The sequence below is a fragment of the Strongylocentrotus purpuratus genome, unplaced genomic scaffold, assembly GCF_000002235.5.
Source record: "Strongylocentrotus purpuratus isolate Spur 01 unplaced genomic scaffold, Spur_5.0 spur5_scaffold_4, whole genome shotgun sequence".
NCBI classification, from domain to species: domain Eukaryota; kingdom Metazoa; phylum Echinodermata; class Echinoidea; order Camarodonta; family Strongylocentrotidae; genus Strongylocentrotus; species Strongylocentrotus purpuratus.
In genome coordinates this window covers 33,198,754-33,216,245 of record NW_022145610.1, presented here as the reverse complement: position 1 = coordinate 33,216,245, position 17,492 = coordinate 33,198,754, and the positions used below count along the sequence as shown (strand labels likewise).

Here is a 17,492-nt window from a genome sequence, read left to right as displayed (position 1 = left end):
TTGTGTGTGCAGGCATCCCTGATGCAATTCACAAACAGTTATGTGGAGAACCCTGAGGACTGCCCAGCCTATGTGCCTCCTCCAGATGACCCTTGCGCTACCCAGAATGCATCAGTCATTGCTAGTGCATCCTCTGTCTGCGATATGTTGGTGAATCTATCAGGTATCATTATTATGATTTCGTAAATTTTGTCTTTATATCTCAACTTGTGATGCATATTTTGTATTTGTGTTCTTTTATGATTATCTGTGATATACATGTAGCTGTGTAATCTTAGAATTAAAATGATTATTTAAATTTGTGGCTTGAACCACAATGTGGTTCTCTTTCTAGATTAAATGGGTGAAATCAATTGGTTTCCTGTATAATAAATACCATATAGAATAATCTTATTATACTGTACTTATGTATCCGTACTTTAGCCTATTGCATTGTGTCATATGCCTACATGTATCTAAGTAAGATATTAACTAACTGTCTTATTAGTTTCATTATTTTCTATATTCATTTTGTTGTTGACAAGACTATTTAGTATAATTGTATATATCATAACAAGGTGCTTATAGTGCTAGCTGTTTTCTGTAAACTGTAACTTTTGTTTGGCATATCCAATTAAATAATACCTTCTTTTGTTGGAATAGTGTTCTCAATCTGTGTACTCATACTCATTTGTTGTTGTATAGGACCATTCGGCGAGTGCATCGGGCGTGTAAGCACCATCTCTGCATTTTACCAGAGTTGTCTCTACGACTTCTGTGCAACCTATCCTGTTGGTGAAGGCATCTGTGATGTCTTCTCAACTGCTGCTCGTGAATGCAGAATACGTGGTTACGTAGTCCAAGGATGGCGCTCTGCAGATCTGTGTCGTAAGTTCAAACATCTCGTTAGATATGCTGAAATTACTGTGTTAGACGATGGACCACATCTTGCAGTGCGGCTGAACGGGTTGCACAGATGAAGACCTGGCCCTATTTAATTTTGATTAAGGAACTTTACATAACTATCTTGATCTAAGGAGACACGAACGAATGAACCATGTTAGAGAGGGAACAAATGTTATAGGCGTTTAATGTACAGATTAAGACGTTACTTAGTTTTGTTATCGATGCCCATTTCTGAGATTGCCAATTTGTGTTGAAAAAGAAAACAATTTTTTGTCTTTTACTTTGACTTGTAATGCCCCTTTTAAATGCTAATACTTATTTTCCTGTGGATACATCCTGTGTTAAGTGGATGCATGGATTGTACAGAGGTGCAGTGATATTAATCTTTCTGAAAAACATGTGTGATTCTGTATGTGGGACTCCATCTCTGATTGGTTAAGCTCAGCTTAAGCTCAGCTTGACATTTTGTAACATATATGGATTTAACCCATCACCTATGATAACCGGGTTATATCTGTATTAAGCCTTTGGGAATGAGATAGTAGTCAACAGGTTAAGTATAATAATAATAATAATAATGATAACAACAACAACAACAACAATAATAGTAATAATGATATGTCTTGTTTACCCAGGGTAGCCTCATCAGTATTCATACTGTTCTCCCTGAGGGCCCTGCAATCATATTATTATGCCTTGCAATTATTAGTTTGATTTACAAGGTATTGTGGTTCTTCCTCAGCTGTCCAATGCGATGCCAACTCCAGCTTCAGCTACTGTGGGCCTGCCTGCCCCACCACATGCTACAGCGTGCGTAACACCGGGGATGATCTCCAGTGTTCTGATGCCTCCTGCATTGAGGGATGTTTCTGTGATCCTGGCTTTGTTCTGGAAGGGAATGGCTGCGTTCCTTCAGAGTCCTGTGGATGTGTCTCAAATGGATTTTATCATATGGTAAGAGAAGATTAGGTTACTTACAAATACATTCCTGAAGATGTGCTGTCCATACATGTAACTTGTTTTATCCAATATATTCAATTGGGCATTCTTCTTCTTCTTCTTCCTCTTCTTCTTCTTCTTCCACTTCCTCTTCTTCTTCTTCTTCTTCTTCTTCTTCCTCTTCTTCTTCTTCTTCTTCTTCTTCTTCTTCTTCTTCCTCTTCTTCTTCAGCATCTACAACTATTACTTCTCATGTTTCTTCTTGTTATTACCATCACCATTATCATCATTCTCACCATCTCAGGTTGGTGAGACATGGTTGACCTCGGGATGTATAGAGGAATGCACCTGCTCCTCAAATGGCACTACGGTCTGTGTTGCACTCTCCTGCAGTGAGTACTCTACCTGTGAGATCAGGGGTGGTGCCCTGGACTGCTCCTGCAGAGAAGGCTATGAAGGAGATGGAGTCAACTGCCTCTGTAAGTCCATCTTTTGAGCTCATTCTTTTCCTTTGGTGTCTGTTTTGGTTTCGTTCTGCATGATGTTACAATTTATGACATACATGTAGAGTGATGTAAATGTCATTAGAATTAAATTGAATTTAATTTATTTGATCACGGTAAAACTCACATCAGCAAGTCCATGTTACAAACATAAAACAGATCATATAGACACCAAATTGAATATAACTACATAGGAAAAACTACTTAAAGATGACATATATAAAACAAACATAAACATGCATATATGATATAAAAAGAGTCATATGAATGAAGAAAGGAACAGAATATTGTGTCACATTGAATGGTTTAAAGGCAAGAGTCACGGTCATATTTTTGTTAGCTTAAAATTATTCACATCTTGGTTTCTATCAACTACTGTCATTAAACAAAATTTGATAAATGATAGTTGTTAGGGGTCATCAAAACTTTGTTTAGCTTTATTGATGTAAAGTCTGATATTGTTGTGCAAGAGTAAATATGTGTAAATTAATTCAAAATGATAATAATATATAATTCAATGTATAGTGTCAAACAAGCTTATTTTCATCATCATAATATTGCCTGCAGTGCAATGTCAGGAGGATTACTTCCGATGTCCTGAAGGAACATGTATTCCAGAGCTCTATGTGTGTGATGAGTACCCAGGAGACTGCCTCAATAACTATGATGACTCTGAAGAGCTGTGTTGTAGTAAGTTGTTTATTTGATTTAAGACACTATCATTATTTATTGTGTGCTTGACAATTTTTTGAATTGTACTTTTGTACTGTTTATCTACATGTATATTTTGTTTCCTAATCTGACATATGTGTTTGTTTTAGATATGGTATAGAAACATTCTTCGGCAAAAATACATATAGGAAGGAAAGTGTGAGGATGAGAAAGAGAGAAAGTGTGAGTGGAGTGCGAGGGGCACGAACCAAAGGAGCACATGATATCCATTCCTAGAAGTTCAGAGAAGTTTTATAACTATGTTCTAAAATCATTCGTATAGATACATATGTTTACAAGTATGAAGATCTACAGGTGAATTTTAGTAGGTGAATATAAAGTTTGTCTTAAGGTTAAATGCTTAACTCTAAAACACAAGTTTCTGTGTGGTGCTTGGATTCGTTTCACTCGCTTTTATCTGCTTTCATAAAAACGATGGCCCTAATCCGAAAAACCTAACAGAATTACATTGTACACTCCTGGGCCCTGTCTTATAAAGAGTTGATATTAATCATAACTTATTTGTGATTGATATCAATCGCAATGTATATAAGAGATAGGAGACTGCAAACTTGCGATTGATTGGAGGACTTGCGATTGATTTAGATCAATCTCAAGTCAGTAGAAGATAGGGACCAGGATAAACAAAGAGATACATACATGTTGGCAGGCGCGTATGTAACATATATTTTTTTTTTGTGTCCCAAAATTTGAAAATTTGGCCGATGGATATTTCGTTTCGTTCTATTTATTTTTTTGGTCAGGGTTTTCCCTGCATACACGCCTGCATGTTGGTTTGTAAAGAAAGGAATTAGTTCTATAAACGTTTTCTCTTTTTTTCCAGACATCAGGAATGTGACGGCTTTCTGCCCCAAGCCAAACCATTTCCGTTGCCCAGATGGAGTGTACATTCCATTTACTTACGTCTGTGATGACTGGCCCTACGACTGTCTGGATAATTACGATGAATCTCCAGAACTCTGTACAGGTATGTTGACATCTTCTGAATACAATTGTATCATTGGAGAAGCCACAAAAGAATTCATATTATTAGTTGTACAACAGGAGAATGTATTAATAGAGAAGCCACAAAAGATTTTATTGTTGTTAAAATTGTTAGATTTTCTGTGTAAATTGAGGAATTATTGTTGAAAAAGAAATAAAACAAGGTGAAGTTTCATTTGATAAAAAATCTGTCCAAGTTTGAATATATTGATTATAAGCAGGCGCGTACGCAGGGGGGGGGGTTTGGGGGGTTAAACCCCCCCCTTTGGAAATTTTTTGTGTGTAAACCCCCCTAAAAAAAACCTAAAACCCCCCCCCCCCCTTTTGGATTTTTTTTTTTTTTTTTTTTTAATTATTAAAAAAAAAAAAAAAAAAAAATTATTCCCATGGCCGACCTAAAAAAGGTGACCTTACCCCCCCACCCAACGGAGCAAAATGTCAAATTTCCAAATTTCGAGACCAAAAAAAAAAAAAAAAAGTGTCCTCTTACCCCCCCCCCCCGGTTATTCAGCGGTCGGCTGAGTCGTTGCGATTTTGTAGTTAATGTACATTATGTTTTCCTGTTAAATGTTTATCCATGTATATCCTACTTCTAACCATTTTGAAGTGGATTCAATAATAAAGGGAAACATGAAAAGTGGTCTTGAGAGGCAGATGGTCTGTATGTACAGGTTCCTTTAGTACAGCTTTCAATGAGAAACATTATTCAAGGGAAATAAAAAATGTGCTCTTTATAGACAGGTGGTCTTTCTATACAGGTGGTCACTCAAGCAGGTATGACTGTATTTTTTCTCCTAAATCAAGGATATAACACGTACAGTTTTATTCTTGTCCTTGTTGGTATATCTTGTTGATAACCGAATAAACAGAACACTACTATGAAAAAATAACCTCTTTTGGGAGTGTATTTTAAGTGATTTTAAAGTATGGTGCCTTTTGAACTAGGTTTAAATGTTATCGACACGTGCCTTCATTTAAACAAAAAAGGTACTTCTGTTCACGTTTTCATCTAACCTAAAAACCACCAATTTATCACGCGACTGGAATAACGTGATTCCACTTACCTCTGTAAATCAACTGAAGTGTTTATGACCAAATAACCACTTGACCAAGCAACAAGTTTTTTAACCGTTAACCGATCGGTGGTGATAAATAAGTAATTATTTGGTCTTTTAAGCACCTTTATCGATTGGTTTCACAGGTTATCCAAGGTTGATGGTAATAATCACGTTACTTACACCGGCTAATCGTTTTATTGTTCTGTCCGTATATCTCTGGTTGTATTAAATTAGTAATTCTGAGGTGTCTTACACACTTCTTTTGAATGGTTTCAAAGTTTCCATAACTTTCTTGGTGATGATCACGTGGCTCAAGCTGATTACTAATCTAAGCTGTGAATCAGTGATTTTTAGGTGTGAAAAATTAGTCATTATTAGGTGTCTTAAAACACCTTTTTAAATGGTTTCAAAGTTACCATAACTTTCTTGGTGATGATCACGCGGCTAAAACAGATTACTAATTTAAGCTGTGAATCCGTGATATTTAGGTGTGTAAAATTAGTTACTATTAGGTGTCTTAAAACACCTTTTTAAATGGTAGTCAAAATTGCCATAGGTTCCATGGTGATGATCTTGTGACTCAAGCAGATTATTGATATAAGCTAGGCATCCGTGATTTCCAGGTGTGAAAAATTAGTAATTCTTAGGTGTCTAAAACGCCCTTTTAAATGGTTTCAAGGTTACCATAACTTTCTTGGTGATGATCACGTGGCTAAAACTGATTACTAATCTAAGCTGTGAATTCGTGATATTTAGGTGTGAAAAATTAGTTATTATTAGGTGTCTTAAAACACCTTTTTAAATGGTACTCAAAGTTGCCATATCTTTCTTGGTGATGATCACGTGGCTAAAATTGATTAATAATCTAAGCTGTGAAGGTAGGGATAATCACGTTAATATAATGGTGATATTGCAGTGAAAATTGCGTGATTTAGTGTACGTGTGTTTTAAGTGACCTAGTGCAATAAACGTATTAACACATTTACGTAAATGTCAGGTGTTTGAAGAACGTAACTCTCCTCAAGTCGATACCTTGATATTGACGTGATTTTCACGTGATTTTTTTTATTGGGAACAAGATCCAATAAGTACAAATTTTCAGGTTAATCATGAAAAGCATTTTCAGTAGTTTTTCTGTCTCATCAGCGCCTTTGATTAAGCAACTAGATATTAGCATTCTACAAATTCCTTGATTTGATTTGATTTGATTGGCTTGGATTGGATAGTTCAAACCTTTTGGACATGAATTTTATAATAGATATTCAACTTGATACAGTCTACAATTAGAAAAATGAAGTCCCTTTGTCTTACATTTCTTTTCCTACTTGCCTACCAGGTCTCTGCCCTAACCCTGGCATCCCATCTCAGGGGTCCATCTCACCTTACCAGACCGTTTACACCAACGGATCAACGGTGGAGTATACCTGTAATGAGGGCTATGTTCTGATTGGGGAAACAAGTGACACATGTATCGAAGGGGCTTTCAATTTGGAGTTACCACAGTGTTATGGTAAGTTCTGTGTGTCTTTTGTTATGAGTGTAAATATAAGGTTTTTAATGTTCATTATCATATTAGGTGCTGTATTAAGAAACATTTTTTAAATTTTATTTTATCCTTCTTATTTTTTTTTTGGGGGGGGGGGGAGGGAGGGGGGAGGGGGGGATTTTTGCCTAATTTTATCTTTATTACAATTTTAAATGAGTGTTTATGTTATTTCAATTATGCATTTATATTTATATGGAATTGCATGCTGCACACCATTTTTTTTTAAATTAAAAAAAAGTTAATTGTATTACCTTAAACCAAACTATGCTACATGAGAGCAGCTATTGCAAATGCTTAAAAAGTTAGTAAAAAATGCTTTGATCAACTGCTCATGTATAAAGAATGTGCGGAGAAAGTTGTTCCAACCATTTATAGGATGGATATAAAATAGGAATGAACATGATCTTTGATATTACAGTTCTGTTTCACCATTTGAAATTATTACTAAGATTTTGGACAATTTATTTTGATTGACAGGAAGTTGCATCTTACCAAGAGAGCCTAACAATGGTGGTCTCAATGGGTCCGCTTTCACCCACAGTGACGTTATTGGTTTTACCTGTAACAATGGCTACCAGATGAGCCCAGAGGGGGCTTATGTGAGATGTGACAACGGGACTGTCGTGGGGACTATTCCTATATGCACAGGTTAGGAAGATGATGAAGATGATGATTATGATGGCGGTAGTGGTGGTGGTGGTGGTGGTGGTGGTGGTGGTTGTGGTGATGATGATGATGATGATGATGAAGAAGATGAAGATGAAGAAGATGAAGATGAAGATGACGATGATGATGATGATGATGATGATGATGATGAGGATGATGATGATGATGATGATGATGATGTTGAAGAAGATGAAGATGAAGATGATGATGATGAAAATGATGATGATAATGTAGATTTGATTATTGTGCTTGCAATATATTGAGAATGATAATGTTGATGATGAAGATGATGATGATGATGATGATGATGATGATAATGTTGATGGTGATGATGATAATTATCATGATGATTATGGTAATGGTATGATATAAAGATATACTTGTATACGATTAAGATGGTTTGATAGTGAAAAAAAGAAATAACATTCTATCCTACAGCACATTTTGAATTAATAATGTAAACATGTCTCCTCTATGTTTTTGCTCATCTGTCAGATATTAATGAGTGTTCAAGCCTACCATGCCAAAACAATGGCACATGCTTCAATGAGATCAATCAGTATCGATGCGAGTGTTCAACTGGATGGACTGGAACAAACTGTGAACAGGGTAAGGCTTGTTAAGTCATTTTGTTTGAAACCGAAACGGGCCTTTCTCATGGGGATAATGGAATTAATAAATGATATGTTAGTACCTATAGATTATTCCCACTCTGAGTCAAATGAAGAAGTCAACAAATTTGTATTTTGTAAGTGTGATTGACCATGGTCTTTATTGAGAGTTGATTACCATAATTAACTCGTTTCAATCAAACTGGTCAGCAAAGGAATTATAGTGAAAACATAACAAACAACAATGAATGCAAATCATTACTTCGAGCATTATGATATGTCGAGAGCGATCTGTAAGGAACCAATAGGGGGCCCGGTCGGGCGACAAAGTAATATCTCTTGACTAGCCGTAACAATTCTTCCATTCGCCTGGCCATGCGAACGGGCTTCCCCCATCTCTTGCTGGCTTTTTGCATAGACAAGAGGCATGGGTGAGCGAAGATGACTTCCAGCCGGACACCCTGAGCGTTACACACGGCATAAGCCAGGCAATCTCAGCTTCAACGGACAGGAACCCGCTCACCCCCCCTATACCCCAACCAAAAACGTGGTGAGCACAAACGACTTCCCTGGGCAATACTAATTGTATTCCCAGCTTACGGACAAGTCGGGCTCGTAAAATTGTATAAATACGGCAATAAAACAATCCTCTAATAACATCAAATTTTGTCTCCCCTTCCTAACAGACCGCTTGCTCTAGATTTACATTACCACAACAATATATTTCTTGTATAAGCGATTATAGGCGTCCAAATTCGCAAGAATGCCGCCAATTTCTCTAAAAAGTTTGTTCACGAATCTGACCATCTCTCATGAAGACCATAGAAAGAATGAAGCGAGCCGAGAGCACGCGGAGTATGGCGCGAACCTTTCTGGTTTTATTGCTGACGCCAATAAAGTCTTTCACGACCCCCCTCCCTTGACCACGCGGCGTGTGGTCTACGGCTCGGTTCGCACTTCTTCGTTCAGATTGGGAATAACCTGTTTTAGCTACTTTCGAAAAGTTCGCTAAAATGTATTATAATGACTATATAGAGATGAATTGTATTTTCATATTTTAAGTTTAAAATAAAGTAGATCAAGAAAACTAGAAAACTACACCACTTTATTAATGAGTTGTTGTAATGTAGCAATGACATGTATTTACTCTACAACTATACTATGAGCTAAATCATATTAGAGTTTATTGGATGCTTAAAGTAAAACTCTGCTAGTAAACTCCACCAAAATTTGAGTTTGATGAGAAGTAAAATATCAGTCACAGGTGTGTGGTGGAACAGATTCATTGTACTGCCCTACTCAAACCAGTAGATCTTTAGCTTCATGTAGTCCCCAACAAGTTTGAATGAACAATTTATTTTTCTCTTGCATTTATTTCTTTTGTGTTTGTATACAAATAATCTGGTAGACCTATTCATGAAGTTAGTTATGATATATCTTTTTTTCCTATATGGTCATGCATCCATAGTTGTAGTGATTTTCCCATTTTTTACCTTATCGTTAAAATAACCAATACAGGAAACACAACTTGATTTCTTGAATTATACATATATATATACCTTTTTTGTGTACACCTCATGTAGATATCAACGAATGCAGCAGCTCTAGCCTAAATGACTGTGGTCTGAATGCTACCTGTACTAACACCAATGGGAGCTATATATGCACGTGTGATGAAGGCTTTGTTGGTGATGGTATAACATGCATAGGTAAGTTTTCTATGAATCTTTTTTCTAAATACAGATCACAGGCTATTTTGGTGTTTGTTTTGTTGCTATCCAACACTTCAAATTATCCACAAAAGAGGATTTTAACTGTACTTGTTAAAGCCCCTCCAGAGTGTTGGGAGCCCCAAGTTTGCCAAAAATTTGATAGCAAAATTTCACCTAAATTCTTAAAGGTATTACAAAGTTTTGGTATGGGGTCATGAATTTGGTTCAAATAAACATATTGGAAGCATATGCGATCCTACATTATTCAGTGATCGTTGTCGCGGTCGAAATCGAGTCTAAAGTGATGAAATTGTAAATTATAAACTCTTTTCGTTGTATAGCTCCCTCGCAAGGTCAAGATATTAATTAAGCTATAAAACAATGTTTCTTGACTCAAATCGACCGATTGGCTATTCCCATTGGATATTATATATCACAACTACATATTCTGAGATTTTCAGGGTCACAGCTACCATTGTATGGCCGTAGGCGCTATTTGAAGATTATCAAGATTTACTGGGAGCACCGGTAAATTTTGATATTCGATTTTTCTCGAAAGCAGAAGTGTTTAAGGGGCTAAAGTTTTTAGTGCTAATCATACATCCACAGGGGCATCCAAATATTTCAAAATTGTAAAGAATCACTATCCAGCAATTATCAAAAATCCCCCAAAACTTTGTAATACCTTTAATAATGTGAAAGAGGATGTCATTTAAGACACACTTCTGCAAAGATCCCCCCCCCCCCCAAAAAAAAAAATGTGTTTGAAGACAAATATTGATAAAAGAAGATTTGGGTTTTCTGTTGTATGCAGAAAACCTAAATTTTGTATTCTTTCATGAATATTCGACTGTAAACACATTTGTTTTGAAATGTGTCAAATAATATCCTCTTTCGCATTATTATACAATTTAAGTAAAATTTTGCCATCAATTTTTTGGGGGGCTCCTAACATTTTAGAGGGGCTTTAAGGGCATTTATAAGATCCTCCTTCACCTTTGCCTTCATTTTTCTCCTTGTCACCAATCCAGAGATGATCCTATTCCCATTCGCTACATCTAACGGAGATAGCCAGCTATCGCTCACCTCAGAGTCTGCCACCTCGGATGGGAGCAGGAACCCAACACAAGAGGAGATCTCCCCCACCATCAGACCACCGACTGGGTTCCCATTCGGGGATACATTCTACTACAGTCTCTATGTAAGCAGTGATACATTATAGTAGAAAGTAATGTCAATATAGGGAAATTGAAATGTGTGTCTTTTCAAGTTCATTAAGTTTCACTTTAGCAATCGTAACGGTTGAAGAGAAATATATTGGAATTTCTCAAATAGTTCCAACATAACAAGCCATATGATTCACATATTTTCCTTACTTTTTGATAAATGCATTGTTATGATAATTAATTAATTAAACTTGTAATAAATAATAACAAAAAACAGTAAAGGAACCTAATTAGAAAGTGGTATGGATATAGTTTACAGTTATATAAATACTGGATGATGAATGCATTTTTTTCACAGCTATACATACTTTCAAGTCACAGATATGTGTGTGTATTTCATGTCTCATGCTTTGTTTGTAAGATGTCTTATAAATGTATGCCTCCCCTAGATATGTTCAGTTATGATTGCTTTCTTTCATTTTCAGATTATTTGATGAACATTTCATATATGTATAAACTTCCATATAACAAAAATATTCGTTTCTGTTCCAACAGTTCATGGATAATGGGCTAATAATATTCATCAACGAAAATGATGAGAAGTATGGATTCCCCAATCCATACCCTAACGGTTTCTCCAATGACACTCGTCTGCCTCTAGTGGCTCCCTTCTGGGCCGATGCTGACATTAGTGATGGCGAAGGAGAAGTCTTTTATCAGGTCAGTTTAGTATGGAACTGTAGCAATTATGGTAGTTGTATGAAAGTATTGGTGTTGGTGGCGGTGCTGGTGATGGTGTTAGTATAGCAGTAGTAGTGGTAATGGTAGTGTTAGTGGTGGTGGTAGTGGTAGTGGTAGTGGTGGTGGTGGTGGTGGTGGTGGTGGTGGTAGTGGAGTTGGTGGTGATGGTAGTAGTAGTAATGGTAGTAGTAGTACATGAAGTGCTAGTGCTTGATGACATGCCAGTAACAGCTAGGATCAGAACTATGACAAGCTTAAGCTTGATACATTGCCACATACATTTACATACCTTATAACTTTGAACAACATGTACTAGCCCATCTTTCTTTTTTCTTGCATTCATACAGATATATGAGAGGTCATACTCCAACAATGCCAACCAGACTGCCGTACTTGATGATGCCAGCTACAGGATCAGAGCCTTTGAACCTGACATGTCAGGGTTCAATGCTACGTGGATGCTGGTGGTGACCTGGAATGACCTCCCATCATTCATCTCCAGTAATGTAAGTGCCACGTACAGTCTATCAGGTCCAGAGTTCATGTAGTCCAGTATGATTCTGGGCCCTATAAAAACTTATTATCAATAACTAATGCTAAATTTCAATGACCAATGGCTCTGAACCAATCAGATGCCACGATTCCAGTCGCTTACAACATTTATTGTAACTTGTATTGCTAACAAGTTTTATGAAACAGGTCCCTGGTCCAGGCTTGATCTGATTCATTCCATTTTATCCAGGCACTGTCTAGTTTATGTTTCATCTGATCTAGAGCCTGTTGAACCTAGTTCCATATGATTTTAACTGCATCAATATAGATCCAAGCCCAGTCTAGTCTAGTTCTATTTAATTGAACTGTACCACTTGATCCAGGTGTGGAACCAGTGTAGTTAAAATTAATATAATCTGAACCATACCATTTGATCGAGGCCCATTCTAGTTCAGTGCAGTTTTATCTAATCAGTTCCATTTGATACTAATAGTAGGCCAACATCTTCTGCCCACGAATTATACTTAACAGGCTGAAAATATGTATACATGTAGATATTACATAAATGGATCATGTTGTCTCCCACAGACCAACACCTTCCAAGCGGCGTTGGTAACCGATTCCCGCTACAGCTTTGTGCTCTTCAACTACCAGGAGAAGGACATGAACTGGGACCCTGTGACCCTAGCCAGCACCAACCTCATCATGGGCTATAACTTGGGTAATGGCCAGTATGTCAACATGCATCTTGATGATCCTCCATTTGCTGGAGTAGATGAGCGCTTCAGACCAGATCAGTGAGTCAAACATATCATTGTAGATGTATTCGATGATAGACATTAACATTTTAAAGTTATATCGTTTAATCGTTTACTTGGAGCCAAAAGTTTGAAAACAATTGCTTACAAGAAGCAAACAAATCCTGCATGGTAGTCAATCTGTAAACTCCTCTTGGCAGAAAGTAACAATGAGGTTAAAATGCACTTTTGGCTTTCAGCAAAAGATATTTGTTATACATTGTATATGAACTTTGCATAGTGAATCATGGCATGTATATTGTAAAAAGTGCTATATGCTATATGGAAGCTAGTGGACTCGATCAACATTAAGACTACCTGTCTACAACATTTTGCCAAACTTTAGACACAACCACTAAATCTTTCCTCAGATATGTTGGCAACACTGGCCTGAAGGGGCGTTGGATCTACCGACTTGAGAACAACACGGTGGATACCATCAACGCCAAACAGTTCTGCTTGGACTGGTACAACTTAGAACCAGCTCCGAACACCTGGGACCGCTACCTGGGCACCTGCCCCTGCTCTTTCACTCAGGGTGGCGAGGATGGAGCATACAGTTCTGGACGTCGCAGTAGGAGGTCATCGACCACTATGTCGTCATCGCGTGCCTTGGATCAGGCACTCATTGAGGAGATCAATATCCTTGAGGGTAAGATCATTTTCCTTGCTCAGAATTTCTTGTGCTGGAAGAACTTTTGTAAATTGGAAAGAGTACATGTACTAGTAGTTTACATGTATATTACCAGTTTGGAATTTATGTACCTTAGTAGAAGCAATGAGAGGTTCACTGTGTGTGCGTTTGGTTTGAAGTTTATGCAAAGATGTATCAATCAGATTTGATAGTTACATCTGGGAACTGACTTTTAACATCGCCTTCCAAGAGATATGAGTTAGGGTATAAACCTATTCATTGTACTGGCTAAGCAGGGATGTGACCTCCCGACCAACTCACATACAATACAACAAATGTTGTAAAAAGAGTTGAATGTATGTATTATGGATGAAAGTGTTCTTTTTCAAATACCTACAAGTGCCATTTGAGTCTATTTACATATTTATAGATTTAGATGGATTTAAAACTTCTGAATTTTTATACATGAAATTGGATAGCTTTTCTTTTTGCATATTACAATTACATAACTTCTGGCTAAAGCAGGAAAGAAAGCAAGAATAATATAAATTATGTAATCAAATGATTGTTTATTTTTTATTCTATTGAAAAGGGGAGCCATTTTGTCTTCAGACCAGCATATCCCCTGGTGACAATGGAGCTGGTATGTACTGTTGTTACCGCGGTGATCAATCACTCATAGAAGGCTATGGAGGGGATCTTACAAGCAGTTTTGAAGAGCGATACCAGTTCAATCTTGGTGGATCCTTCGACTTTGTTGCCTATCTAAACTGGCTAGGTAAGGAATTTCTTTTTGATTAGAGATGATAATGTGATGTAGTTAATTGCGTGTCCTCTCTTGCTATAATGATACTGTACAGAATACATGGATACAATATCAATTCATTTCTATTTTGAATACATATTTCAATCTTTATTTAATGAAATCAATTAGGAAAACCAATACAAGTTCTAGAAGTTAGATGTAAATGTTTATAATTGATTTGTAATGTTTTGTTGGAAACATAAATAAATTGAAATTGAATTGAAATTTAAAATTTAAAAATGCGCCATCTTTAAGATTATGAAATATTGAAACCTGTTTAATATTTTACTTTTATCTCTCCTCCAATATTCCTGTGCGTCAGTGTATGATTTTTCACCTCGTCACTACTGCTGTGGAGCCTCTAATGATGAGGCCTTCTGTGATCTGTATACTGAGAAACGGCCAGCTGGTACATGCACTGGATATCTGCCACCAAATTCAGGTAATCTATTTTTATCTATTTATTGTCATGAAATCTACATGTACCTTTGCCAAAGCAATCCTACCTTGCTTCTCATTCCAAATTTAATCAATATATTTTTAGCACGTGAATCTCTGAGCAGTTACATTTATTTTACCTTACATTAATGCCACTCTTGTCACTTAGTCTGACCTTTCTCATTCCGAATCTGATCCTTATTATGTTTTCCATGTGAAACATCTTGTTAAACTGGATGCAACATATGCATGCATGTAGGTGACTTCCAAACAGCCTGTGGCTAAATCCTCTCTCGTTCCATATTTAATCTAGTTTATTTTTGCTGTTGAAACTCCTAAAAGGTTGTGGAAGCATCCACTTTCATTCATTTTTGTTATATGAACATCTCCTGCTAGGTTGGATGCTTGGTGACCCTCACATCACCACCCTCGATGGCTACATCTACACCTTTAATGGTCTAGGGGAATACACGATGGTCACCATACCAGATGACACCAGTACCAGCAATCTCTTCACTCTCCAAGGACGAACAATGAGGGCGCTAGATACAGAGACCCAGGATTTGACGAATGCTACCTTCTTTGTTGCCTTCGCTGCTCAGGCCGCCAACTCTACTCTTGTAAGCAAAAGTTTTGAAAAAGAGGATTGATTTGAATATAGGATGGAACATCAAATAAAAAGTGAGAGAGGATATATGCATTGTTTGTAAACATAGGGAATTCAATTTTGTAGTCATGTTCCAAAATTTGTAAATGATTTGATCAAATATCATTGATTCTTCTTTCAGGTTCTGCTTTCAAGCAGATACATTTGTATCATTGTCTGGACCTGTATGCGATGTTTGTTTATACATTTTTGTCTTTGTCTATTTGTATGACACATGGCGGATCAACTTCTGTCTTTATAATTCTTCTTTTTTTTCTTGGTGTGTTTATCTTCTTTAGGTTGAGATGGAGTTGAATGATATTGGAACAGACTTTGATGTTTATGTAGATGGAGTCCTCTTCAATAAGTCATCTTTGTCTCAAGGTTAGTATTTTAATAATACTCCATTCATACTTGTAAAACATGACAGGTCTTAGTTTTTTTTGCTCTTATTGGGAGTGTGAATGGGGTCTTAATTTCAAGCTTCCATCAAGGTTTTAAATTATATCAATGAGTATTACAATGAGTATTACACTCTATATTCTATACTTTTTATGTCTGTCAATTTGGCTGAGCTGAGCTGAACTGAGCCTGAGATAACTTGGGATGTAGTCAATGGAAATAAATCATATTGCATCCAATTGGTAAATTAATACAAAACTATTATATTCTAAAACTGCCTCTGTTTTAGATGTGTGTATGCTACACACCAGGGGCAATAGAGTTAAATGAAGATATATTTCAGCATTTCTGATATCTTATCGTTTTACATTTTACAGTACAGTGTACATATAAAATAGTTCTGATGAACTTATCTCTCCATGTTACCAGCGCTTAAGTGTTCAAGTTCATCACTGCAACTAATACAATTATTTTGGGTTTAGAGGGCTATGTGAGTGGAGTCTTGTTCCCAATGATATTAATGATATCAGTTACTTGCTTCAAACCTACCGGTACCGTAAATCTCTGTGTATAAGGCGCACCCCTATTTTGAGGGGAAAAAGAAGAAAAAAAAAAGTTTTTTGTTTTGCTGTTGTTGTTGTTTTGTTGCCGAAAACCCACGCGGGGAAGGACCTTCATTTTACATCGAGGTGCAGTTGAAGTTGTGAACTTGTCACAAATAATAGTAACAATGTCGTTGTAGAAGAATGTGTAAGATCATTAATGTAAATTAAAAACAGGTCCAGACTCTAAGGCTTCATGATACCAAGTGTCCCACACCAGCCTCATCACATCACCTAGCAGAAGCACTGTGTTCTATGCCAAACATCAATAGTCATGCATGATATAAATAGAAAAAAAAATCGAGGAATTATTATTATAAACTACATATTGAGATCTATTAGAAAGATTCAGTACTTTCAAACCAACATGACAGACAAATTTGAGTGTTGTTGTAGTTTCCGAGTGGTGAGTCAACACACTGATTACTGAGCTGGCAGAAATTGCCAGGCATATAGCGCCATAAATCGAAACTTTTTTTTCTGTACCTGTGTATAAGATGCACCCCCGACTTTCAAATTTTTTCAGCGGCAAAAAAGTGCGCCTTATACACTGTGATTTACGGTAATTCATTGATTATCTCATTTTGTGTTGGATTTTAGGAGCATTATGTAAATGGAGGCGTGTTACCAATGTTATGAATGATTTCAGTTAGTTGCTTCAAACCTAATACACTGAAACCTGTCTATGAAGACTACCCAATTGAGACAAGAAAAGTGATCTTTGTAGACAGGTGCCTATAGCACATGTTTCAATGAGAAACCATTTTCAAGGGAAACAAAAAATGTGGTCTTTGTAGACAGGTGGTCACTAACGCAGGTTTAACTGTACATTGATTATTTCTCATTTTGTGTCGGATTTTAGGGGCATATGTGAATGGAGGCTTCTCCCTACAGCAGCGTATCAGCAATGGATCACTAAGAGTTGTTGCTTACTGGCAGGTCGGGATGTCCATCAACGTCGGCGTCATTGAGGGTTTCCTTGATATCGTCTTCTCAGCTCCAGAGAGCTACAAGACCGGCGTCACTCGAGGACTTCTGGGTATGTTCAAAAATTGGTCTCGTATCAATTAAATTCTGGTTTAATCAGAATAATATTGAGCACGACAAGTGACAGGAAAGGATTAAAAATAGAT

The 17,492-nt window shown here is 36.8% G+C and overlaps 1 protein-coding gene across 5 annotated transcripts in view; it reads left to right on the top strand.

Annotated features, from left to right (window-relative positions):
* The window catches only part of LOC590125, a 56,728-nt gene that overhangs the window by 9,647 nt on the left and 29,589 nt on the right, over nucleotides 1-17,492 (top strand). For all 5 annotated transcript variants that reach the window (XR_004066424.1, XM_030998108.1, XM_030998109.1 and 2 more), the window contains 20 exons: nucleotides 13-163; nucleotides 685-867; nucleotides 1,628-1,839; nucleotides 2,129-2,303; nucleotides 2,895-3,017; nucleotides 3,883-4,026; nucleotides 6,438-6,611; nucleotides 7,125-7,295; nucleotides 7,809-7,922; nucleotides 9,508-9,633; nucleotides 10,668-10,837; nucleotides 11,358-11,522; nucleotides 11,891-12,049; nucleotides 12,624-12,832; nucleotides 13,204-13,484; nucleotides 14,059-14,244; nucleotides 14,594-14,713; nucleotides 15,106-15,329; nucleotides 15,655-15,739; nucleotides 17,222-17,398. Coding sequence is in view for 4 of the 5 variants with exons in the window: in XM_030998108.1 (XP_030853968.1) it covers nucleotides 13-163; nucleotides 685-867; nucleotides 1,628-1,839; nucleotides 2,129-2,303; nucleotides 2,895-3,017; nucleotides 3,883-4,026; nucleotides 6,438-6,611; nucleotides 7,125-7,295; nucleotides 7,809-7,922; nucleotides 9,508-9,633; nucleotides 10,668-10,837; nucleotides 11,358-11,522; nucleotides 11,891-12,049; nucleotides 12,624-12,832; nucleotides 13,204-13,484; nucleotides 14,059-14,244; nucleotides 14,594-14,713; nucleotides 15,106-15,329; nucleotides 15,655-15,739; nucleotides 17,222-17,398 (3,349 nt within the window). In the remaining variant the exon portion in view is untranslated. The remainder of the gene's footprint in view (nucleotides 1-12; nucleotides 164-684; nucleotides 868-1,627; nucleotides 1,840-2,128; nucleotides 2,304-2,894; nucleotides 3,018-3,882; nucleotides 4,027-6,437; nucleotides 6,612-7,124; nucleotides 7,296-7,808; nucleotides 7,923-9,507; nucleotides 9,634-10,667; nucleotides 10,838-11,357; nucleotides 11,523-11,890; nucleotides 12,050-12,623; nucleotides 12,833-13,203; nucleotides 13,485-14,058; nucleotides 14,245-14,593; nucleotides 14,714-15,105; nucleotides 15,330-15,654; nucleotides 15,740-17,221; nucleotides 17,399-17,492) is intronic.